The following is a 27,580-nucleotide window of genomic DNA, read 5'->3' on the forward strand; positions in this document are numbered from 1 at the left end:
TCCAAGCCAGTATTAGCGAACTCTTCAGAATTCTGTAACCAATCAACTGCATAACGGTAGTTTGCAGCTAGATTATAGCTTTTTATACAGGGAAGGTTAATACCTCCCAATTGTGTGGATTGACTTCATTTGAATAAAGATATTCTTGGTTTCTTATCCGCCCAAATAAACTTGCTCATAGCTTTATTCAATAACTTTAGATCTGAATCTCTTAAAAGTAAGGGTAACATTTGTATTGGGTATAGCAACCTAGGAAAAGAGATCATTTTTATTAAGTGGCATCTACCTATGTAAGACAGTGGCAAGTGTTTCCAGGCCTGAAAGTCAGCAATAATACAGGATATTACAGCAGGAAAATTACACCATCGTGTAGGGCTAAAGCTTCTGTCTTAGACTTATTTATCACAAATCCTGACATAATTTAAAAATCATTTAAGAGTTGCATAAAACCTGGGAAAGCAGCTTGTGGATTAGCAAAATACAATAGCAAGTCATCAGCGTATGCTGACACTTTTAATATTTGATTTCCAATTCGAATCCCTTTCCATTCGGTCTGCAAATAAAAATGTCGGATAAGGGGATCCAACGCTAAATTAAAAAGTAGGGGAGATAAAGGGCACCCTTGTCTTGTACCGCGATATAATTGAAAGTTCTCCGTATTTAAACCATTAATGGTGAGAGATGCTGTGGGGGTATTATATAGTGACTTAAAAAATCGTATAAAACTTGGACCAAAATTTTGAAAATGAAAGACGCGTAACAAATGTGTCCAGGACACACGGTCAAATGCTTTATCAGCATCACAACTGACCAAAAGAGACTTATCCTCTGAGATTTGTAGTGATTGCGTTATGGCTGCTATTACCTGACGAATGTTATGTACTGAAGATTATTCTTTACAAAGCCAGATTGTGATGTATGGAGTAACTTGGGTAAAAACATCTGTAATCTTTGTGCCATAATGGAGGATAATAACTTTAAATCCTGATTTAATAAAGATATGGGACGGTAAGACTGTACTAATGTTGGATCTTTGCCCGGTTTCGGTAACATTATTATACGCGCTTCATTAAAAGAAAATGGAGCCGCTGTGCCACAGAGAATAGAATTAAACAATTTTAACAAATGAGGAGTAAGAGATGGAGATAATAATTTATAATATTCTGCACTAAGCCCATCAGGGCCCGGAGCTTTACCAATTGCTGAATGTCCAATAGCCGCCAAGATTTCTTGCTCAGAAATTAAATCAGTCAGTATCTCCTGTTCCTCCTCAGTTAATATAGGGGAACCTGCCGACTTTAAAAATTCCATACCTAAACTTTGGTTATCTGGTGGTGCAATGTATAAGTTTCTAAAGTATTCCAAAAAGGAATTTGTTATATCAGAAGTGGAGGTAAAAACATGAGATTCCGAGACAATTTTTTAAATGTTAACCTGAGGATGCTGATTTCTAACCACATTGGCCAACAGTTTCCCTGCCCTATTTCCCCACTTAAAATAACGATGTTTCTGGTAATCTAAAGAACATTGGGCTTTTTCTGTACACAGTGTGTCATATAAATTTTTAGTATCAATATAAATCTGACGAGTTTCTGGGGTATTAAACCTTAATAAATTTGTATAAGATGTAGAAAGAGCTGTACTAATAGCTTGAAATTTTTGGGAGAGTTTCTTACGTTTTCCAGCAACATAAGCTATGATCGAGCCACACAAAACCGGCTTAGATGCAGCCCAAAATAAATTGATATCTTCAATATGTTGATTATTATCATTGACATAATTCCCGTATTGTTGTTCCAAATATAGCTTAAAATCAGGGCAATTATATAGATAGGAGGGAAATCTCCAATTAAAGGAGGAAGGTTTTGGTGTAGGAAGGGATAAGGAGAACCATGTTGGAGCGTGGTCAGAGATAGCTATATTTTCTACTTTAGCATCATAAACTTTAGGAAGGAGATTTGTGGGAAGAAGCCAATAATCAATCCTGGAGGATGTGTGATGTGGGTGTGAGTAAAACGTATAATCACGCTCCACGGGGTGTTGATACCTCCAGGGATCAGAGAGTTGAAGAGAAGATATAAGAAAATCTAACGCCTTACATATAGTGCCCCTTCCCCCATCACCTGATCTGTCTAATAGTGGGTTGAGAGTAGTATTGAAATCCCCCCCTAAAATAATGGTCCCTTCGGCCCAATCCTGTATTTGAACATGTAAATCTGTAAAAAAAACACTGTTAGGACCAGTTGGTGCATATATGGTGACAATAGTATACAAAACCCCCTCCAATTGTATTTTAACAAATAGAAATCTACCCTCAGGGTCACACAGTTTATCAAGTATAGTGTAGTTAAGGGACTTGCGTAAAAGAAGAACCACACCTCTTCGTTTAGAGGTATATGAAGCTGCTATGTACTCATTCAACCAATTACTCCTTAACGTATTTGGATCCCCCTCCCTCCAGTGCGTTTCCTGAAGCACAGCCACATCTGGTTTGAGCCTCTGTAGATGTTGTAATACCTTCCGCCGTTTGAGCGGTGTGTTAAGACCCTCTACGTTCCAAGTGAGGAATTTTATACGATCCTTATAATTAACAGGTGTACCCAAGGAATTCAAGTTATCAACAATACCTTGTTTCATGAAAATATTAATTTGTTGAAATTCGTTAAACATAGCATCCCATGTCCCAGCGAGTAGGGACGCCATTGTTACTATAAACGCGCGGTCTCTCAATCCCATTATCACTACATTTAACCAAACACATATACACCAAAATGATATAGTCCTACCATTTTGTGTTTTTCTTTGAACCCAAACATAAGGCCATTGTGGCCAATAATAACCAGTAACTATATTGCAAATATGAGAAAAAAAAAAAAATCAAAACAAATAATAAAAAAAGAACAATTTAGAGGAAACAGAGTTTTCCAGAAAAACAGTAAGAATTACACATAATATGCAAAAACAGATGAGAATCAATTTCTCATTAACAAATATTAATGACATAATGAGGCATATGTGAGTAATATAATACTTGCGATTTAAGCATTAACTCAATGTTCATCGACAGATGAGGGTACGTTAGATTTTGAAAGAGAAGTAACAAATGTCTTTGCCGGGGACACCGAATCAAAGAAATACTGTTTGCCATCATGTTGTACTCTAAGCTTATCTGGGTAGAGTAGGGCAAATCTGATTCCAGCATCAAAAAGCGACTTGCATATCGGTGAAAATTCTCTTCGTTTCATTGCCACTTGATAAGAAAAATCTTGAAAGAGAAGCAACCTGTCCCCTTTATAGGATACATTTTGAGATTTACGATAAGCCTCCATCAGTCTGACTTTATCCATGTAATTAAGGAACCTGAAGATGACAGGTCTAGGTCTGCGGCGATCTGCTTGACGATCCGGACCAATCCTGTGTGCACGTTCGATCAATATAGGACCTGATGTAGAGCCGCAACCCAACTCCTGAGGAAGCCATGTGGAAACTAAGTCCATAAGTTCCCGCTGTTTGACAGATTCCGGTAAGCCAATCAGACGTAGATTATTGCGGCGGTTGCGATTCTCCAAATCTTCCAACTTTTCCTGCATGGTGACAATGGAAGCTTCCTGTGTTTCAATTACCGATTTGGCCGTAGTAAGATCATCTTCAAGATTTGAAATGCGTTGTTCTGCTTCATCAAACCGCACACTATGCTCGCGAAGCTGCGTCACAGCCGAATCTATCGCCTCTTTCAGACCAGCCAACTTTTTATCAAGCAATGGTGAGAGAAGATCCGAGATTTCCTGTGCTTTGGCCACCGACGCGGCACTGAATTTGGAAGGATCAGACACGCCATCCATGATATCATCCCCAGCCGGGGAAGCAGGAGGACTAGAGGTGGTAGATGCTGTGGTTCTGGTCTCTCTGCCTCTAGCACATGGACCTCCCTTACCACCCTTTTGTATTTTGGTCACGTGTTTATCCATATATAAATTTCAGATAATGGACTTTGCTAGGAAAATTGATTATATTCAATATGCCAAAGAACAAAACAAAAACGGAATAATCCTGACCAGCAGGGAGAGCTGATATAGATATAGTGCCTTTGGAGATCCAGAGAAACTCTCAGATGTGTCTCTGTGTAGAATTGTGGTACAGGAACAGCAGCTACAGAGCCCTGCCAATCCCAAGATGGCGGCCGTGGGTTAATACACTGCACTGCCCACACAGCATTTATTTACCACTTGTATCACAGGGGACCAGTGAAGCTAGAGAGGCAGGAAAGTAGGTGACCCCTCCGATAGTACACTTGAGGGGAAGAGGTGACTGGGGAGGTAGCTGCGCGGTCCAGCCAGATCCAAAATGGCGGCCGCGATTAGTGGTGCTATGGACTGCACCTAAACTCCGGGGTTATTGTGATGGTGGGGAGCTGGGAATAGCCTCCGCTCACCCACCGCTATCTCCTGTGTTCGCGCCGATGTCCGCGCGTCACTGCTCCCGGCGCTGTGGGTGGTAGATCTGCGCCTGTATAGAACGGGAGCGAGAGCTCTCTAAAATGCGGCCATCTTCAAGGTCCGCCCACCGGAAGCTCAGGACTTTCTTCTTAAATGAATCTCCCCCATAGACTGGGAATATTTGTAATATATGTAGGACAAGGCTGGAATCCCCCCCCCCCCCTGCCTTGTCAACTTTTGCATTTACCCTGGCTGCTGAAGTTACTTAAAATGGTCATTTTTTTGTATATTTTTTTAGAGTGACTGTATCATATAATGTTTTGTAATCCTGCATTATATTGTATAACTTCATTGTAATAACCAATATGATAGTTTTACTATTTAGTTAGTGGGGGTGGTTTTACAAGCCACTAAATTATTTTTGGGGTTTGCCTGCAAAATGTCATTAATAATGTACCTATATATTGCATTTCTATACAAGTTTTTAAACTTCCTTTTGTGACACCTGTGAACATTAGGGTCCTGGCTGACTGTTGTTTAGTTGCTATGGAAACATGTCTATGTTATTGTTATTGAATACATCTGGATGATATGTGGCAGACATGAAGCATTCCTGACTTCCAAAAGATTTGTTTTCTTGTAATCACAGACTTATTAAATTGATCAGAGAGTCTATGTAATCAGCATGCCTTCATGCATGTTTTAAACCAACATTGAATGTATTGTGTATATTGTCTGAATGATCAGTAGAGATTATTAGTGTTTGAACATGCCATCTTGTCAAGAAATACAAATCACAACTTACATGGCAGGTACCTTCAGGCCAAATCAAAATATCATTATCAGATTCATCTTCATAGATTCTGAAATGCCTTCATACAATAATCATGGATGCTTTCAAACAATTGTTTAGACAATTAAAAATGTAATTTTATTTTGCTAGGTTACTTGTGATGGATTGTTGATTTTGCAATTTTGTAGGGGTATATTTACTTTTCTTAATGAGAGACACAGTGAGACAAATGCCTCCTTACTGCAAAAAAAGATGATTACTGAGAAAAACACTTACACCTTAATAGAGTTTAAAAAGGGGGGATAATTCCAAGATATAAGGCTTTCCTCACATCCAATAGTCCATCAAAAGCACTTTTCTTGTGGGGTATTATATAAATAACATGGACATTTAAATATTCACGTTTCACCGTCTGCTAAAAATAAGTGTACCTACTTTACATTTATTACAAATTTCCAAAAAAATTATTATTTTTTTTGAAGCTTTGTCATTTTTCATGCTTTTTCATAAAAAGTGATTTGTTCATTTCTATCAAAGTATCATTGGATGTGATACACAATTGTACATAGGGCATCAACTCCCAGAGGAGAGACAAATGTGTTGTCAGACTGTTACCGGCAAATTAGTCATAACAAAAGCCAGTAAGTTAAATATTATACAGCAGGCCTAATTAAACTATGACGTAATGCCTCAACTAATTGAGATTAACTTACCCTGCCGTGATGTCCAACCAGGACCACAACCACTCCATTGGGCATCCCAGACTAATTGCCACCCCTTTGTGAAGTTTTCATCCAAATACATCCAGTGAAAGGCCCAGAACAGGCTCCCCGGGTCAGAACTCTGCCCAGTGTCCCCAGATCAAAGTTCTGCCCAGAGTACACCAATAGGAGGTCCAACCAGGACCTCAACCACCTAGTATGTCTTCTGGGATCCAATGTTACCACTCTATGAAGTTTTCGGCCAAATCCATCCAGTGGAAGTCTCAGAACAGGCTTCCCGGGTCAAAGATCTATTCAGCGTACACCAAGGGGAGGTCCAACCGGAACCCTAACCCCCCTAAAACATAGGTGTTAATAGCTAGCCCTTTCCCCTCCCAAGGGAAAAAAAATCTGCACAGCTCTGACCTTGGCTACTGGCACAGACCACTGCAGTAGGCACCGAAGTAGGGAATGCTGTTAAGTCCTGAAAAGGCCCTTCTCCGAGTTTCTTGGCCCTCTGTGATGTCCCAGTGTTGCACGACACCGGAACTTGCAGGGAGCTGGGTGCATGATCTTGTTGTAGTTCAACCTGACTTCCTGTGTATGGGAGGCAGTCAGCCAGATACCCCCTGACATCCTCTATGGGTGCCCCAAGCGAGACTCCATGGTCACGTCCAGCAGCAGGCCCCCTGAGCACCTGGGACTGGCACATGTGCAGAATAAAGTCAGTGAGTGCACAAAAATCAGTTTAGTGCTGACTGTCAAGCAGGGGGATCGCTCCCCCAGCACTCGTCCCTCCGCCACTAGTGAGTTGTTGGAGATAGGGCATCTGTCACTGCATCCCTCTCCCATGCTCCTGGCTGCAGCAGTCAGTAAGTCCCAGCTCGCAGGACTTCAACGAATGCCGGGGGCCATCAGCTGAAACCTTCCCCCTGCAGATCCCACGGTTACTCGCCCCTACTGCCCTCGGCAGCGCAGTCTCTCTCTTCTGCGCAGCTCCCTGGTGGTCACTACTCCCTAGCGCCAGGGGTAATGCAGCCCCTCGTGGCACGGTCACTCTGCTTCCCGATGCCGGCTGTGGTGCAGCTCCCCGCAGCGTAGCTATTCTCTTGTCCAAACCACTGTGCTGCACGCCGCACTTTCCTCCCCACTGCTGACAGTGCTGCAGGGAGGACCGGACATACAGAGAAGGGAGAAGCTTCATTGAATGTGGCGGGTGAGAATTCCTCCCCGCGGTCCGCGACAGACGTGCAGCATCCCGCCCACTCCTGCAACTACCGATAGTTACAGGTTCAACTCCAAGTCCAGCCCTGGAAGCATATTCCCCTCTGCCTCCCATCCCTGCCCGTCCCTGTCAGTCACATCACTGTGGCAAGGGATTGTCTGCTGCGGAGAGCGTCCCCGGGGACCCACCCATTTTTGAAAAGTGAGTCCCCGGTCCTCAAAAGTGGGTAAAATACGCACTATAGCGCGTATTTGCGAACACTGATATATTTATATATATATATAAAAGATCAAATGTCCTGACTCACTGACTGACTGACTGACTCACTCACTGTCTCATCAACGCCAAGCCCAATCCCCTGACCTAGAAATATGAAAACCGTGTAGTACTGTATATTCCTCCCATGACGTAGGTGCCCACTAAGGGCCGTATTCAAGTAGGTGCGAAAAGCCGTGATCGGCGAAAAAGTATCACCAATTGCGTCTTTTCGCCAGGCGGAAACTATTCACCGTGTTCAATTGCAAAGTTTTTTCACGTACGCGGAAAGTCAATGCAATGTAACAAGCAAAAAAGTTTTGCTTATGAATACTCAGCGGAAAAAAGTGCAGAATTGTGGTTTTGGAGTGCAAAGGTGCGGAAACCACTCTGCACCCTTTGGACACCCCCCCCCCCCCCCCAAAGGATAAGTGCATCAAAAAAATGCCAAAAAAAGAGGAACATTACTTTGAGCAAAAAAGTTCAAAGTTGGGGTACAAACTTAAAAAAGCTAACGAAATAGACTTTGGGGGGTCTGCAAGCATGGGGGAGGTGTTTTTTTTATTGTAGGTGCTTGCTGAAGGTGTGCGTTTTTAACGCTTTTTAAGACTTTAGCAATTTTTAGCCATGCTTGCACCCATTTTCAAATACCCCAAATTTGCTGGGAATAGTTATTTCCTCCAAAAAAAAATTGCTAAATGCTGTTCTTCACCACTTAAGCAAAGACGCTATATAGAGGCAATAGAATGCACTCAAGTACACCAAATAGCTCCAGGGGGGCTAATCGGGGACATCTATACTGTTCCCCAATGTTAGTGCATCTTTTGGGGGGATGTCAGGCTGATTTCCCTAAAACTGACAGCACTTTTCGCATGTTTTAGTTTCGCCGGGATGTGTTTTCGCGTCCTTTGGAATTGAATATGGCGAATAGCGGGGGCGCACACGAAAAGTTTTCACGTACAAAACACGCAATGTAGGCGATAAGTGTGGCAGGCAGAAAACTATTATGGGTGCGAAACTAATTGAATACAGCCCTATGAGGGGATTTTTTAAAATTCGACTCATAAGAGGGTGAAAAGGACTAAAATGTTTCCTCCCTCTGTGCAATGTCCTGACGGACTGTCTAATCATGGCTGCAGCACACTTCAGAATTTAAACACCAACTGTCGTCCCAAGTGCTGCCAAACATTACTGGCAGTTGGTGTGCCTCCTCTATTTGAATTTTGAGGGAAGGGAATATGTTACTACACAGGTATGGGAGGGGAATGTCAAATGTGTTACTATGGGGTGAGGGAAGGGAATGTGTTACAACACGAGCAAAGGAGGGGAATGTATTACAACAGGTGTGAGCAAGGGTAATGTGTTACTCCAGAAGTGAGGGAGGGGAATAAGTTACTACAGGTATGAGTGAGGGTAATGTGTTACTACAGGTGTAAGGGAGGGATTGTATTTCTACACAGGTGAGGGAGGGGAATGTCGAATATGTCACAATACGGGCGAGGGAGGGAAATGTGTTATAAGTCGAATTTCGACAAATCCCTGCTTAGTGGGTGTTTAGGTCATGAAAGGAATATACTCACCAAATTTCATGTTTCTTGGTCCAGAGGTTTGGGATGGGCATTGCTGAGTCAGTCAGTCAGTAAATTGCACACGGGAGGGGGGACATTTTTACCCCTTTTCACCCCCTTAGGAGTCGTATTTAGAAAAAAAATCCCTTCTTAGTGGGTGCTTAGGTTATGGAAGAAATGTACTCACCAAATTTCATGTTTCTCGGTGCACAGGTTTGGGATGGGCATTGATGAGTCAGTCAGGAAATTGCACAGAGAGAGGAAACATTTTTACCCCTTTTCACCCCCTTGGAGTAGAATTTCAAGGTGGGGAGTTTGAGTGGAGCGGTACACCTGTCAAACCGTAATGCAGGTGTCCTAAGGAAAGCTCAGTGAGGACCAAAACCTCCCGTGGAGTAGAAGGGCATGGAGGGAATATACAAACCAAATTTCATGTTTCTAGATCCAGGGGTTTGGGCTGGGCGCTGATGAGTCAGTGAGTCAGGGCATTTGTTTTTATATATTAAGATATATATATATATATATATATATATATATATATGTACAGTATGTATGTATGTATGTATATTTATATATTAGTGCTGAGCTAGCAACCCAGATAGATTCAAAGATAGGGTAAAGATCCAAAATTGAAGAAATGGCTGCACTCAACAGACTTAAACAAGGCAATATTTTATTTAGCAAGTCCCATCATGCAAGGTACAGGCATCAATGTTTTCGATCCTACCATGGTGCTTTGTCAACTCTTATATTATATCCCATCATCACCAAGTGCACAGCAGCCGGTGTCCTGGCTCCTCCTAAATTATGAGGTGCCCACTGATGACAGCATCACTGTACCACGTGCATGACCCACCACCACACACAAACACTACAGTTGAATAACATCTCAAAGTTCTTATTATATTAAAAGCATGCATAAAAACATTTCTATATAGCTTAAAGTGCATGAAATAATACAATTAAACTGTCAAAAAAAGTCATATGCAAATGAGCTGTTGCCATGGCAACCAGCACATGAGGAAGGTAAATAAAGCCCAGCAGAAGTATATAAAAAATGGGAGTGAGAAAATGCACAATACCTAATGACAGGCCCATGTCCTGAGCATATGGCCACCAAAAGGTAATATATATCTATAAAATATAAACTATCTATATATAAAATGCAAAGATTATCAGTTTGTAGCATAGCACTGAAGCAATGACCATAGGAGTACTGGGTATCTAATTCTACTACATTTCCACACAGATTTTACACAGTTCGCTACAGGGAGAAGAATAAAGATTGGCTTTTCCAGCTATGTCCTACAACTGAAACTGTAATTGACAACCTTAAGCCAAACACATTGTATGAATTTGGAGTGAAAGATAATTCAGATGATGAAATATGGAGCAAGCCTCAAAATCACAAGACAAATTGTAAGTAGCATCAGTTTTTAGTTCTCTGTATTTTAAATGAGCATCATCTAATGGAAGTGTTTTACTTTAGTCATACTTGTCTACTCTCCGGAATGTAAAACAAGGGAAAAAGGGGGGAAATGGGGTCTATTGCACAGAAACTTGTGATTTTATTTGTTTGTTTCCAAAACTGGAAGAAAACAAACACTCACTTCCAATGCTCAGATATGTCACTATTTGTATAAGAAATGGGGTGCTACCACAGATAATATAGTATAAAATAGAATTGAGAGAGAAAGGATCTGTATATGGTGCACAAACAAAATAAATAAAATTTAACTTTTATTGGTTTCACTTAAAATGTATCCATATTTGTTTAAAAATAATGAAATATAAAAAGATAGCAATAGAGATTAGTGCTTATAGACATGAAATATGTAATAAAATAATTATAACACTATGCCTGTTCAATATAGTGTATATTCTGTATATTTGTGACACGTATTTATATATGAAATTTGCATATACTAGGAGATAATCCTAGTCAGTCACAGAGATTACTGATCAACTATTAGAAGGATAGCATATACTTCAATAATATGGACCTGATATACCTACAAGGGAAAAATATCTCCCATTTAATACGGTTTGTATGTCTATCACTATATTTATTGCAGACACCCAATTGTATAATTATGGACTTCCATATGATAAGTGATATCCCCTTAATCAATGCATCTGATGCTTATAATCTCAATCACAATGTGTATCCACGTCCACATTTATACAATATTCTCCTATAAGTTAATATCTTTCCTCTGTTTAGTAATTATTTTCATGGACCTTATATCCTGTATCAGGGCCAGATTGAGGCTTCTGGGGGCCCCGGGGCAACTAAATTGTGGGGGCCTCCTCCAAGTCACACGGCACCTGTGTCTACCCCCCAGCCACACGGCGCCTGTGCCTAAGTCCCATCCCCCCCTCCAGCCACATACAGAGCTTCTCTCACCTGATGTGTCCCGACCGGCAGAGCTACTCCTGGGTTCCCTCCTCAGCATCATGGACATGTGTCACATGACACTGATGAGGGCACTCGGGAGCAGCTCTGAGTCTGTGCTGCATGCAATAGAACAGCCGTGGCTTCTGAGCCCGGCGCCCATCCGGGAACAGGTGTCTGGTTATCCGGGAACAGGTGCCACCAGACACCTGTTCTCGGCAGGGTCACATCGACCCTGTGTGGGGGCCGCTCTATGTGTGGGGGCCACGGGACAACTGCCTCTGTCGCCCTCCCCTTAATCCGACCCTGTCCTGTATTGTTTCTTCCCAGTGTCTCCTTGTTCCCATCTAATGGGAGATTTTCGATACACTTATATGTTTCAACATACAAATTCCATTGCAACAATTGTAGCAATCACTGTCAGCATTACAAGTAAATTGATAAATGTTAGGCACTACCTAGTGTTGCTGTTCCAATATAAAACTGCTGTTTGATGAATAGATAGTTAGTCTCCTTAATCTAAAATTAACATATAGAAAAGAAACAGCGCTTTGAGGTCAAGATATGTTTTATAACATTTAAAAACAAATTACATAACATCAACAATTGCACACAGTAAAACCATATAGATTAGCAATTTTAGAGCATTGTTGCTTTTTATTCTAATGACCCCAAGGCATCATATCATGTCTATGTATCATGTATGTCTATCTATCATAGTCTATGTACGCTCAGGAATTTGTAAGCAATTTGTACACGTCCTGTGAGAAAACAAAAGTCCAGCTATAGGTGCTTTTTTACCGACTCTGTGGAACAATAAACGGAGTCCTTAATTAGCAATGGTCCGATAAGCAGCAAAGTCCTATGCAGGTGTATAGGATCCTAGTCCACAGTCCTACAAGTCATAAGCTCTTGGTCTCCAATGTGGACAGTGACGTGGTTTGTGTAAGAGAGCTTCACATAGATAAAATCAGATACCTGTTCCAATATAGAGCTTCTGTTTGATGAGGACATAGTCAGTCTCCTTAATAAAAAATTAACATATAGAAAAGAAACAGCGCTTTGAGGTCAAGATGTGTATTAAAACAATTAAAAACAAATTACATAACATCAACAATTGCTCACAGTAAAACCATATAGATCAGAATAAAAAGCAACAATGTCCTAAAATTACTAATGACCCCAAGGCATTATATCATGTATAGTCTATGTACGCTCAGGAATTTGTAAGCAATTTGTACTTGTCCTGTGAGAAAACAAAAGTCCAGCTATAGGTGCTTTGTTACCGGCTCTGTGGAACAATAAACGGAGTCCTTAATTTAGCGATGGTCCAATAAGCAGCAAAGTCCAACGCAGATGTATAGGGTCCTAGTCCTACAAGCTTCTATGTGAAGCTCTCTTACACAAACCACATCACTGTCCAGATTGGAGACCACCAGTTTATGATGTGTAGGACTGTGGACTAGGACCCTATACATCTGCTTTGAACTTTGCAGCTTATTGGACCATCGCTAATAAGGACTCTGTTTATTGTTCCACAGAACCAGTAACAAAGCACATATAGCTGGACTTTTGTTTCCCACAGGACATGTACAAATTGCTTACAAATTCCTGAGCGTACACAGACTACATGATATGATGCATTTTAGAGTATTGTTGCTTTATATTCTGATCTATATGGTGTTACTGTGTGCAATTGTTGATGTTATGATGTTATGTAATTTGTTTTTTATTGTTATAATACATATCTTGACCTCAAAGCGTTGTTTCTTTTCTATATAGTCTCAGCATTACAGTCTCATAATTATTATTTAGCTATATAAATTAACAACAGATATCCACTGTTTTTTACTGGGATATTAATTGCTGTTTTCAAAACACAGTCCAAAATATCACATTTAAGGAGTTTACTTATACTGATTCTGATACTGTAAAAATTTGATGAGAAACTATAAACCCCTAATGGCTTAAAACATTCATTCATCATAAAACTTAAGCACTCTAAGGAGCATAATATTGTCCGCATTCATTTTGCAAAGAAAATGATTACGACCATCGTTACCATTTTTCAATTACCATGTTTATGCACACTACTGATAGCCACAGAATTCCATTTTAAAACATGGTTGCAAAAAATAATGTTGTCTGAAACCTGCGGGAAATTAAAAAAAAAAAAATTGGGAAACAGCCTGTACCCTAAAAAAATTATCAAGAAATATTGGGTAACAGTAATAATGTTTATTACTATCCCAAAGAAAAAAAAATAGCTGATTTGTGCATTTTAAGTAAAAATATTATAAAAAAGCAAACAAATTTTGTTTAATTATAAACTAATTAAATAAAAAATAAAAAAGGTGATTTGGGGTAATTTTTGTCCAATTTTTAAAAAAAATGTTTAGAAAAATTATAAAAAGCAATTATTTTTCTTTTGAATAAAAGCTTTAATTAAATATGGGATGCAACAATTAATTATATTTTATTATTGGGGGTAATACGAGGCCATTTTGTTTTTACAAGCAGTAATAACCCCTAATTATTGGACTAATTAAGCTATTTGGATTCTTCCAATTTCTTAATTAGTCATTATGGGTGTGGGGTGTCCAAGGGGTTCTGAAACCAGTCCCAGCTATTTTTTCTTAAAATATCTATTTTAGGAAAAATTGGATTTGCTCTAAAGCTGAGAGAAAAAAGCTCCGGTAATGTTTTTTTTAGAAATTACTGTGTCTGTTTTTCTTGCAGGCAAATGAATAGGGAAAACTCTGCCACAGGTTTTTTTTAATAAACGCGGCCAATTGAATATACCCCTAAGGTATAAATAGATACTGGGAGAATCTGGTTTGCAGAAATACTGAAAAGACTGAAACAGGTGGCAAACTAAAGCATGATCAATATTTCAGGAGGGTATATCACAGACTGGTGCGGTTGCTTTTCTTATCTACAATTTAAAGCATGATCAAAACAGGTAAAATGATTCAATAACCAACATCGACTAAATAGAGAGTTTATAACGATCATCTCTGCTCAACTTTGTAACCAAGCTGTGCCTCCTCCCCCACACAAAATTTGCTACAAATATCGGAGCCCTTTTTGCGGATGGTATTGCTAAAGCAAATATATTCCAAATACTGTACACTTTACCAAATTTTTCACCAAAATGGCTTCTTTTTGCCAGGCTTTATTGACACAGGCAGATTCCCAACTGGATCGCAGGCCACCACTATAACTAAAACAAAACCTTATACCAACCCTTACACCACTAAAGTCACCAGAGCCTCACCCACTAATCTAAATAGATGCTTAACAAACAAACCCAACCCACATTGATCTAATGCACACCATCAGACCTATAAAGTTGTGTTGACATGTTGATAGTGCAGACATTTGATGCTGCACCACCATACTGTCTAGACTAAAAACAGTGCAAAACGGAAGCATTGACCTTTCTAGCTTCGTCGCTCTTTGACCCATGAACAACTCAATGCCACACATGCCAAGGAACAATCTCTCACCAGATAATATTTGTTTCGACCGAGCATCTGTCAACCAGCATATGTCCTTGTTGACAGCTAAAATTGAATTGATGGATTTACCCTTGCCCAAATCATTGGCACCAAGATGAAGAACTAAGAGCAAGGGCATTTTAAACGGCAGCATTATCCAGCAACCACTTCTACAAACCATCCAAAATAAAACCATTAAACCATAGTCATCAAGGATGAATTGTGCCAAGGGACAATTATGTATCCCTAGCCAAAACATGTTTTACTGCCCAATATACATACAAATTCTCTGCTACCAAAGTAGACTGACAAACCCACCATTTGCAGGAGCAAATAAATAGGGCAGTGAGAATCAGACAATAAAGAAAAGCAAAAAAAAACAAAATACGCAGAGAGAGGCCTACAGTGGCCAAGCAAAGGGGAAAATTAGTAACACCCACAAAGGTTATATAACTGGTAAAAAAAACTGTCAGTTTCCACAAGCCAATCAGGGTCCAGCAGTGAAAAACAAGAATAATAGTCTTAGGCCCCCACATGTATTGCTCTGTGACTAGAGGGGAAAAGCCAGGTTGCTCTATCGCAGGAAACACCAGCGATCAGCCAATCCACACAAATATACTTCTTATATGCATCAGACATCCACTGACACAAGGCCTTGATAGAAGCAACTAGCAAGCACACAGCCACAGCTGATGTTGTAGCACCAATGCAAAAGGATTGGGTAAAAAATTAGAAGAAGACCCCAACTCACTGATCCTAAATGATCCAAAATAGGACATCAAAAGGCAGGACTCTGTAAAATGGCCCTTAAGCGACTGACTTGATGCAAGCTATAAATTGGCCAAAACGGGTGTTTATATATATATATATATATATATCTTACAAAGGTGCGGCACTCACGGTACTTTAAAGAAATTCCAAGACAACGCGTGGCAGCAGTCAACGTTTCAGTTTATATTCCAAACTGTTTTCAAGACAGTCTTGAAAACAGTTTGGAATATAAACTGAAACGTTGACTGCTGCCACGCGTTGTCTTGGAATTTCTTTAAAGTACCGTGAGTGCCACACCTTTGTAAGATATGTGAGTGTTGACTTGTGGGGGCACCTGGCCAAGATATTATTTATACAAGTGAGTGCCGGACCGTGGAGATATATATATATATATATATGGGGTGGCACCTATCCAGCAATTGGGAGTACCACTGTGCCATTGCCCAGCCTTTAAGGGCCTTACAAATCAGGAATCTATTAGTATAGTTGGCTTCTTCATAGAACTGAGCAAAGAAATGTACCTGCCGCTACATTTTAACATCCATTGCCCACAAAGCGAAGTCACCAAATAAAAGCTAATTTTCTCCTTCATCCATTCCCTACTCTTACCTTGATATCTGCTGGAGTCCCAAAAGGACACCCAATCCTGACAGGCACATGGTAGGATCTAAAAGTTGTCAGAGCAATAGTCTTCTCTACATGAGCTTCTAGTCTTTCTCGACAAGTTGCCAAATAAGTGCATGAGGCCCCCAGCAAGGCAGCATCAGAACCCAAAGTACGAAAGCAGGACCACTCAAAACAGCAAAGGGAATTTACAATATTACGCTCTGTGCCAGGCACATGGCATGCAGTAAACTCCACATTCAGGACTAAACAATGCAAAACTATATGCACTAACAGCCTGACCAAAGAGGAAGCCTTCTGCTGGGTAATTACTTGAGCTATTCCCAAATTATTGCACCAGATCATAATCGGGAACAGTTCAAGCCCTAAACATGATCACTGTTACAGGGACCACAGAACTAGGCCAAGATGGAAGTGGGGAACGTAAACATATCTTTTCCCTGTATGCGACTGTGGCTGAAAAATTAGCCCCTGTCACAGCGTTCAGGGACGAAGATTCAGTTGGGTGTTCTCTGTAAAGGGAATCTAGAAGGTGCATGGTAAATATGGACCTTCTATGGTGGCATACTGTATAGCAGCACACCAGACAAAGAATAGTAAAAAGTTAACCTTCAAGGAGATGAGGAAATAGAAAATTGATATGGGAAAGAAAGAGAAGAAAGGGCAACCATGGAAGGAAACCAAGTTAGGTAAGAATTCAGGCAGAAAAAGAGTTCAGACCGAAACCGAGACCGGTAAAAAAATTACACTAAATAAAAAACAAAAACACTGTTCTATGCAATAGAGATAATACTCCCTGTAATAATCTTCAGAAAAGAGAGGTCTTACTTAGCCGAACGCCCTCCTTATATCAATATTGAACCCAGAAACTTCCCCCAGATCTCATTGGTTGACCAAATAGCAACAAAACTCTGGCCAGCAAATTGAACCCCTCTTACCCAGCAACTATTCTGAATTTCGAGGTTCAGACTTGGGGATTTATTCAGCCTTCTGTCATTGGGACAGCAACCCTTACCCCCTCTTCTACCCAATGAAAATCCTGCTGCTCTTGCCTCTGCATCAGCCACTCTTTCTTGAAGTGTATAAATGAGCGTTGTTTTGAGAAGAGGAATAAAGAAATAATATTGACCAATGAATTCAGATACAGTATACTGAAATCTAAAAAGTAATGCTAAGACCTTGACAAAAGTTTTTCAGTTTTATAATAATTTCAAGTTAACAACTGTGGGTGGCCTTGTGCCGATTTAGAGCAATAATACTTGTTCGCCAAAGAGAAAGTTATAAAGTTATAACTAATGTATTTCATTTTATATTGGCTCAGAGAGTACACTGAAAAATTCTGATGGTCAAAGCAGACTAACCTTTCTCACTGTCATGGCAGTAGTTAGGGGTTGTGGTGAACTATAAAATGAACTATTTGGTCTTATTGTTTTTCTTTCTTTTAGTTGTCTTTCATGTACAAAACCCACAAAGTACCTCTTTTAAAAAATATTAAACAATAAGCATTAGTAAGAAATCTTATGTGCTAAAATACACTTGATAAGTGAAGATTTATTTATGTATGGGAACTTTTAAATTGAGGTACAAAATTACCAAAAATTGGCATCTAACTTCTTATGCTGCTGGCTAATACTTACAATGATTGCAGCTTTGCAGTATACTTGCAAACGTTTATCAGATTCATCGTGGATTTTGTAATGCCACATCCAAACTCTTCAGTTATTCTTCTTTTATATCCATGTAAGAGTTAATGTGTTTTTAAAGGCACTTTTTCAACCACTTTCTTAAAACAATTATGCCTTCTTAAACAAGCCCAAGTCCACTGTTTCTATAGTAAAATTTCTTATTGAAGCATTAATAATAACTTTGGAACGTTATTAATTTTGGAAGCAGAGTGAAAAAAATCTATACAGTGGGCTATTGTTTATTTAAATTTTTTTCAAATACATTTTTTGGGGGGTTTTAGGTTGGGTTTTGTCCTTGTAACTGTCATTCTAATTCTAATCTACTCATTCTCAATAATCCATTTGGATAGAGGATCAGAGAGCAATATACTGTAGAGCCTCTATTAGGACTTTGATCATTTAAATACATTATCTTCAAACTGTTAATCGCATCCCGCCTCTTCTATAGCCCCATCCTGTAAGGAATTGTTATTTTTCAGTGCATCAACAGGTCTTGGTGCTTGTGTTATGTGGTGCCTCTGAAGCTTGTATTTCTACTGGTTTTTTTTTATTCTTATTAGTGCTGCAGTGGTCACTTGGACTCAGACATCTTAGAATATATTGATTACCCTTTCTGCTAGTAACATGACAGTAGCAGGGGCAGAACTATAGGAAACAATGAAGGCGCCTGCCGCCGGGCACCAGCACTGAAGGGGCACCTTCTCCATTGCCCACAATATATTCACCCCACTTAGGGCTGTAAATATGTTCCCGGAGTGTACCGACATGGCCGCCCAATATATGGAACCTCTTCCCGGCACCTGAGAAGCTACCATAACCATATACTAGTGGAGGGCTCTGTGTCAGATCATCAGCTGCCGCTTCCGTCTAGCTATAGCCTGTCCCCGCTCATTGGTGTCGCTGCCCCTCAGCAGCTTCTTATGCCAGTTCGATACACATGGCATGTCCCTCTCACCAACAACTCCCCATCCCACTCCCCGAAAAAGGGTTTTTTTGGGCGATATCCTGAAACAAATTCACATATTCTATATTAGTGTTTTTTGTGCATGTGGATAGATAGATAGATAGATAGATAGATAGATAGATAGATATGCACCATATTTATTTTCCCTTTTTTAAGGGGGGTCACCAAATTATAACTTGATTCTGGGCATCTGGGATGAACTTACGCCGCTGGACAGTAGAGCTCTCTGGCTGTATCCTTGGGTGGCAACAAACAAATAATTGTTTGGTCATGCTTCCCTTTGACAGCATTTAAACCTGCTTTAGTGAGTCAAATGATTGTCAGTGGCAAATGTAATAATTTATTTTAAGACCAGAAAATAACTATTTCACCCTCTCAATGACTCTTGTCATGTGGATAGCAGAATTTTAATCTATACATAAGTCTGGAAATGTACCACTTAAGAGTGTATAAAGAATTTGTGAAGCCCATTGTCTACACAATGAAGAATTAATACTTTATTACCTCCATATATTTATTATCATCAAGTTGGCCTGTTAACCTATACAAGGACCTTCACTAAGATGCTAATAGCTATCTCTGCTACTTTCAAGAAAGGTCAACTCAGTCTACAGCTTCCTTAGATAAGGTTATCTATAAAGAACCTTCAACTGCCCTGAGCAGCTGTATGGTCATTGCTTCACACCTTTACCAGGCATTATCCTCTGGATGTGACATCTTCTGCTGATGCTCAGTTTGGAGGATAAATCCTTTAAGAATATATCCAATGCACTCAATTACTCTTCCTACGAAGCCAGGAGTTTAAACATAAATATGCCTAATTTACTTTGAGTGCATATGAATTTTGATAAAACCAATAAGGGCAATACATTTGATTAAGCTCACCAACCAAGCTATTTCTTCCCTTCTAGAATCCATCTGCCATGCTAGATGGCTAGTTGAGGTCTCATTTAAGGCTGACACATGATAGTTTGAATAAATGCATTTTTCCTTTATTAATAGTGAATTTGTAGTAAAGTATAGCATTTAATACAATCCACAGTCTGTGTTAATTCATAATTACTGGAATGCAGCTTTTATATACAGATATACTGTAAGTACAAACAAAACAATAGTCTGCTATAAAGTCTGCTCAGTTCAAGAGAATCATTGATAAATTAGCTGTTGAATGACATTTTCGAATCTGACACTAAGAATTTCTTATAAAGCTATATTTTGTTTTTACAGCGAAAGGTAAAGAAAACGGGAATTTAGAAAATACATATAAAATTCCAAAAGGCACTTTACAGGTATGTATAAATATATAAGCATGCTAAAAGTAACAATGGCAGCAGATACTGTATACATTCGTAACAGTGACTGAAATTAACCAAGGATTTACTTAAGGATCTAAGATGTTTAGTAATGTTTTCTTTGCATGTAAGAGCATTGAAATGTTAATTTACATTGAAATCAGGGAAATGCATTCATATGTTTGAATTCACTTTCATTGGTGGTTGTATACTGTTGTATCTTTTGCTGTTTGTATTTAATAACATCTTTTAAAATAACACTGATAAAGTTAGTGGAATTTTTTGTTAAATATGACTTAAATGTTACTTATCTCAGATTTTTAGGTTTTAATATACTGTACATCAGCCAGTTTGTGTTTAAATGGTACCGTTCAATTAATATTTAAAGAAATGATAAGAGGAAAGTTTATTTCACTTTTAGGCTTTTATTTAAATGTTTAATACTATGTTACATAATCTATAACTTTTGCAAATTATTAGAATGTATTTTGTGTTTACTAAAACACTGAATTAATCATTGTGAAGCAACTTGGTGTTTTAGCAGTGGAAGGGTTGCTAATAATGTTCCCCTTGAGTTCGTCATGTAGTCATGTAGCTATGTAGCTCTGGCTAAAGATTATAGTGTGTGTATATATATATATATATATATATATATATACACACACACACACAATACTGTGCAGAAGTTTTAGGCAGGTGTGGAAAAAATGCTGCACACTAAGAGTGCTTTAAATAATAAAAGTGTTAATAGTTTATTTTTATTAATTAATAAAATGCAAAATGAATGAACAGAAGATACATCTAAATCAAAGCAATATTTGGTATCACCACCATTTGCCTTCAAAACAGCATCAATTCTTCTAGGTACACTTGCACAAAGTCAGGGATTTTGTAGGATTATAGTCAAGTGTATGATTAACCAAGTTAAAAAATATTGTATGGGGAGATGATGGCGCTACCAGCGGTCACTTTAGCATACAGTTATATAATTAAATAGACCAACAGATACACTTGTTTGCTGCTGTCTAAAACATTGTAGTCTCCCAAAGTGAATATATATAGAGAAAACTGAGATGATGGCGCAAAGTGAGTAAAAGGTTACAATATAATAAATAAAAAAAATAAATGATTACCTATAAAATTGATTAATTGTATAGATTATAAGTTAAATAGTAAAGGAACCGTGTGAATACTCTAAAAATTACCATTTAATGATGAATATTAAAAAATATATACGCACTGACATACTACACAAATTCTGATACATAAACATAAATACCACAAAAAGAATAAATAAAATAAAACACACATTTGAAGTGATTAACAATTTATATGAATGAGAAGTCCACCATAATATGTGCTGTTTAAATAATTGCACTCCTCCAGAAATTTCTCCAAATATCTGTAGAGTCATAAAAGATCCGCATAAATACCGGTTCCAAACAGTCCAGAATGAGGGAAAAGTACCTTCATGTTGCATTAGTAATATTATGTAGCCCGTGCAGTCCGTTGATGTGAGTAGATTGTTTGTTGAAGACTGTTTTTGAAGACAGCTGACATGAGCTGGTGCTTTTCCCGTCTTGGTGACAGTAGAAATTGCAGTTTTTGCAGTTTTTATCTTGGTGAAGTTAGAAGGAGGTTCCAATAAAAAACTGCGCTGGTGTGTAGGTGTGTGTAGATGGATTTCTGACGCGTTTCACTGTTTACAGACAGATTTTTCAAAGGCAATAAGGTTCAGCTTCATATGGATACATTTATATACCCCCTTCAATTCATACAATTAGTATCACCTGTAGTAGGTAGTGTGGATAATTATCTAATCATTATCAGTATAACCTGCAACCGTGTGAATTCTCCCAAAGCATTAGATTCTAATGCTTTGTGAGAATTCAAACGGTTCCAAGTTATACTGATACATCGGAGATCAAGAAAATAAAAACCGAAACAAACTATTAAAATAAGATAACAATAAGATTAGAACAAATCTATTGTAACTAAATTTTATTAAGCAGCTGTTATTGCGATCACGTGATCACTTTACTGAGGTTATCAGTTAGTTTACAAAGGTAACTATATATGTATTTACCCACCACTTGACCTCTGTCCACAGCTTCTGTCATTCTGACAGTGTCTTCATTTTATGTAAGATGTCATCAAGTCACGTGACTACGGAACTCCGTCTTCGGCTGTTTAATTTACTGGTAACGCGGATAAACTGGTAATCCGTGGCAACCACATCTCCGGAAACACTCCCCCCCATAACATAATGCATGAGCTACAGTCCCAGAAACCCGCAGCGTGGCATATTTAAATTTAAAAGATATATAGTATAATAAATTCTGATCACAATGTGTGAGTCTATTTATATATTGGGATATTCAATAGCATGTTTCCCTGATATGATGGTTTCGAGAAAAAGGTTTCAGTGTATATACACATACATCTCCTATCCATGTGCATTCTGATAGACATAGAAATGTAATTCTTTATTATTGTAGTTTCAACATACAAGTAATATCTTAAATAACTGGGTGACCTTAAAGGGACCATATACACCTAGAAGACATCTATTGAAAACATCTACAAGAAGATGGGGGACCCATCAATCCCTCATTTTTCCAAATAAACTATCAATCTATAAAAAAATATGTTAGTAGTAGTAGGGTTAGTAGTATTAGGGTTAGTAATAGTCTGCAGCCCGTGCAATCAAGTCACGTGACTACGGGACTCCGTCTTCAGCTGTTTAATTTACTGGTAAAGCAGATAAACTGGTAATCCGTGGCAACCACACCTCCGAAAACACTTCCCCACCCCCTATAACATAATGCATGAGCTACAGTCCCAGAAACCCGCAGCGTGGAATATTTACATTTGAAGGCATATAGTATAATAAATTCTGATCACCATATGTGAGTCTATTTATATATCCAGATATTCAACATGTTTTTCTGATATGGTTTCGAGAAAAAGGTTTCAGTGTATACATACATACATACATATTCTATCCATGTGCATTCTGATAGACATACTGTATAAATGTAATTCTTTATTATTTTATAATTGTAGTTTCAACATACAAGTAATACCTTAAATAACTGGGTCACCTTAAAGGGACCATATACACCTAGAAGACATCTATAGAAAACATCTACAAGATGATGGGGGACCCAACAATCCCTCATTTTCCCAAATAAACTATCAGTCTATAAGAAAATTTATATATGGTATACACTCTAGGTGGTATTCAATTGTTATAGCGCGCCCAATCTCCTGTCTAAAGTGACGGTAGATCACATGGCGCTATTCAATTGTTGCAGATTTTCTCGCTGATCACGCCCATAGTGGTTGAGTTTAGCCGTGTAAAACGGCAACCCCCGACCAAAGAGCTGAGCGCGATTGCAAAAGGTACCATTTGGGCACTTTTCACCCATTTCAGCTTGCACCCCCATGGGGCTGTGAGCTGAAATGGTGCGCCGGAAGCTGATCGCGCTGGACAGGAGCAACAATTGAATAGCTCCTGTCGGGCGCGTAGGGGGGCGATACAATTGAATACCGCCCTCTGCCTCCATTAATAAATTACTATAGAACATACCATTAATATATTACAGGTAATCAGTACCCATTAGATAACCAAGATGTGAACATGCATAAATAGCAACCTCCAAGCCTACATTATACATGTGTATGGTGATTAGATGATTTATAAAGGCCCTAAAAAATTTGTAATGTATGGCAGCCAAAATGAAGATAGTGCGACCGGACAGTTGCTAGAATCTCCACGTGGATGTCACACATATCAAAGAAAAAATTTTAGTTCTATTGCTTCATTTAGACCTTCTGGTGCCATGGAATTTAGTTGATAAATCCAATATGGTTCCTGCTGGCAAAGATGTCTATATCTATCGCCTCCTCTAATAGTGGCTGGAATGTGTTCAGAACCCACTATTCTAAAACTGTTTGGATTATCTGCATGATGTTCAGTAAAATGTCTACAGACATTGTGATCAACTGTTTTATTAATGACATTGCGGCGGTTTTCCAAAAACTTTCTCTTTAGTGGATGTGTAGTCCTTCCTACGTAATAATATGGCATGGACAATAAAGCACATACTTTTGTAAACTAACTGATCGCATAAGCGATAACAGCTGCTTAATAAAATTTTGTTACAATAGATTTGTTCTAATCTTATTATTTGAATAGTTTTTTATGGCTTTTATTTTCTTGATCTCCGATTTATCAGTATAATTTGGAACCATGTGAATTCTCATAAAGCATTAGATAATTATCTACACTACCTAGACCAGAAAAGGACCAGCTCATGTCAGCTGTCTTCAACAAACAGTGGGATACCATATACTCACATCAAGAGATTGCATGGGCTGCATAATATTACTTACCCAACGTACTTTTCCCTCATTCTGGACTGTATGGAATTATGCGGATCTTTTATGATTCTTCAGATATTTGGAGAAATTTATGAAGCAGTGCAATTATTTAAACAGAACATTACTATTTATGGTGGACTTATCGTTCATATAAATTGCTAATCACTTCAAATGTGTTTTATTTTATTTGATTTATTCTTTTTGTGGTATTTATGTTTATGTATCAGAATTTGTGTAGTATGTATGTGTCTATGTATTTTTTAATATTCATCATTAAATGGTAAATTTTAGAGTATTCACAGGGTTCCTTTACTATTTAACGTATGATTTATACAATTAATTCATTTTATAGGTAATCATTTAATTTTTTATTTTATTTATTATTTTGTGACCTTTTACTCACTTTGCCCCATCTTCTCAGTTTTCTCTGTATGATTAACGAATCATACCAAACCGGTGATAATGATCATCATTTTCATACGTAGGTTGAAACACAGGGCCTGATTCAGAGCCGCTCACAAAAAGCGAGTGCTCGCTCTGAATCAGGGCGTGTGCTTTTTTTTTTTGTTGCGGCCTCTTATGCGAGCAACCATGATGATGGTCGCAATGGTCAAGACCATCGCGACCATCGGGCTTGCGACGAGACCCTTGCGATAGGGTCTCGTTGCCGCAAGCCCCAGTGGACTTCCTGCACTATTAGAGCAGGAAGTCCACCTACTGACATCACTAGTGATGTCAGTAGGGCCGCCCACAAACGGCAGGCGTTCGCATGGGAACACCTCCATTTGTGAAGTCACCCCCCCGCCATGCCTACAAAATGGGGCGAGCTGTCGATCAACATCGACAGCCGGCTCTTTTGTAGTGAGTGCTTTTTGCGCTCGCTCAGGGGCTCGCGCACGCTTAGTGCGCATGCCGCGCGTGCGCACTGGGCCACCATCGACCCGCTTGCGAGCGGGTCTGAATCATGCCCACAGTCATTAACTGTGTAGGAGGCTCAAAACTGCATGGGGAACAGCCAAACTGTTAGGATCTGCAGTTAGCAGATCATCTTGGTTGCAGTTCCCAGTCTTAGTTGCTACTGGGACACTGCATTAAATCCTGTCTGTGTGCAGTATCAGCTGCACACTAGTTAATTGTCTTCTCTGTGTGCACAGGCCAGGTGCACACTAGTCTGTCATTAGGGAAGTGTCACAAGCCACAGTCACATCCTGGCTGATGGAGATTCTCTTAGGCCAGTTGCTGGGAGACGAAGACGCCACGCTTTCAGCTTGTAGATCCTCCCATTAGGCTGTCATCGTCTCTGCAGGGATGGGATTGGTGTATCCTCCTTCTTCTACCTTGCTGGGACGCTGCTCAGGTGCCGGTGATAGCGTCCTACGTGTTTCCAGTTCAGCTGTGAGTCTCCTGTATCCAGTCGAGTATCCAGTGTCCACGTCTGCTTGGTTTTGATTCCTGCCGTTTGTGTCATCCAGGCGGCACGCTCCGCATACCAGTCTCCTGCCGCTTGTGTCATCTTGGTGGCAAGGTCCGCATAGCAGCTTCCAGCCGTTTGTGTCATCCAGGCGGCATGTGCAGCACCTCAGCATCTTGCTTACTCAATCCAGCGAGTTACCGCTTGTGTCAACCCGGCGGCACAGGCCGCATCATTGTACCAAGTGCACGCAAACCAGTATACTCCTACTTGTGTCAACCCGGTGGCACAAGCCACACCATTGCACCAAGTGCACGCAAATCAGTGTAACGCTCCTTGTGTCAACCCGGCAGCACAAACCGCACCATTGCACCAAGTGCACGCAAACCAGTGTACTGCTTCTTGTGTCAACCTGGCGGCACAAGCCGTACCACTGCACCAAGTGCACACAAACCAGTGTACTGCTTCTTGTGTCAACCCGGTGGCACAAGCCACACCACTGCACCAAGTGCACGCAAATCAGTGTAATGCTCCTTGTGTCAACCCGGCGGCACAAACCGCATCATTTCACCAAGTGCACGCAAACTAGTGTACTACTTCTTGTGTCAACCTGGCGGCACAAGCCGCACCATTGCACCAAGTGCACGCAAACCAGTGTACTGCTTCTTGTGTCAACCCGGTGGCACAAGCCGCACCATTGCACCAAGTGCACGCAAATCAGTGTAATGCTCCTTGTGTCAACCCGGCGGCACAAACCGCACCATTTCACCAAGTGCACGCAAACCAGTGTACTACTTCTTGTGTCAACCTGGCGGCACAAGCCGCACCATTGCACCAAGTGCACGCAAACCAGTGTACTGCTTCTTGTGTCAACCCGGTGGCACAAGCCGCACCATTGCACCAAGTGCATGCAGATCAGTGTACTGCTTCTTGTGTCAACCCGGTGGCACAAGCCGCACCATTGCACCAAGTGCACGCAAATCAGTGTACTGCTACTTGTGTCAACACAGCGGCACAAGCCCCATTTCTGCACATCCAGTACTCAACCCAGAGTTGCTTTTAGAAAAAGACTTAGGCTGTTGCACGGCCCAAGGCTGCATCCTGTACTCAGCCCAGAGGCTGCCTCTTGCCAAAGGCTTATCAGCTCTCGAGGCTGCTTCTCACCAAGGCTTATCAGCCCTCAAGGCTGCAACACCTCACCAGCCCTCAGGGCAATTACGGCCGCAACTAGACGAGTACTCCAACATTGCTATCAGCTGATATTTCTGCCCAAAGGCTGCAACAAACTAAAGACCATTCAAAAGGGGTACCCCGACCAACCTCCAGTAATTTTGTCCAGTGGGCGATTTTACCTAGGGGCTGCTGCCCCATCCCCCCCAGTAAAATCTATCACCTCAGTGAGCCAGTTGGAATACGTGACTGCACTGGCTACACTGACTGGCAGTGGCTTCCCATTGAAAGCGCTACCTGCCAGTCGCACACAGGACAGGCAGCCCCAAGGGGCATTTTCTTTTATCCCCCCTGGGACTGCCAGTCCGGGCTGTGATTAGCAGAGTTGTTACAGGCTGCTGTAG

General features: G+C 40.0%; 1 protein-coding gene across 8 annotated transcripts in view; it reads left to right on the top strand.

Moving 5' to 3' along the window:
- The window catches only part of ABI3BP (ABI family member 3 binding protein), a 515,514-nt gene that overhangs the window by 237,611 nt on the left and 250,323 nt on the right, over positions 1-27,580 (top strand). For all 8 annotated transcript variants that reach the window (XM_088481142.1, XM_088481145.1, XM_088481144.1 and 5 more), the window contains exons 5-6: positions 10,228-10,397; positions 20,145-20,206. In XM_088481142.1, coding sequence (XP_088337268.1) covers positions 10,228-10,397; positions 20,145-20,206 — 232 coding nt within the window. The remainder of the gene's footprint in view (positions 1-10,227; positions 10,398-20,144; positions 20,207-27,580) is intronic.

Source organism: Taudactylus pleione, unplaced genomic scaffold, assembly GCF_031769625.1.
Source record: "Taudactylus pleione unplaced genomic scaffold, aTauple2 ptg000265l, whole genome shotgun sequence".
NCBI classification, from domain to species: Eukaryota; Metazoa; Chordata; class Amphibia; order Anura; family Myobatrachidae; genus Taudactylus; species Taudactylus pleione.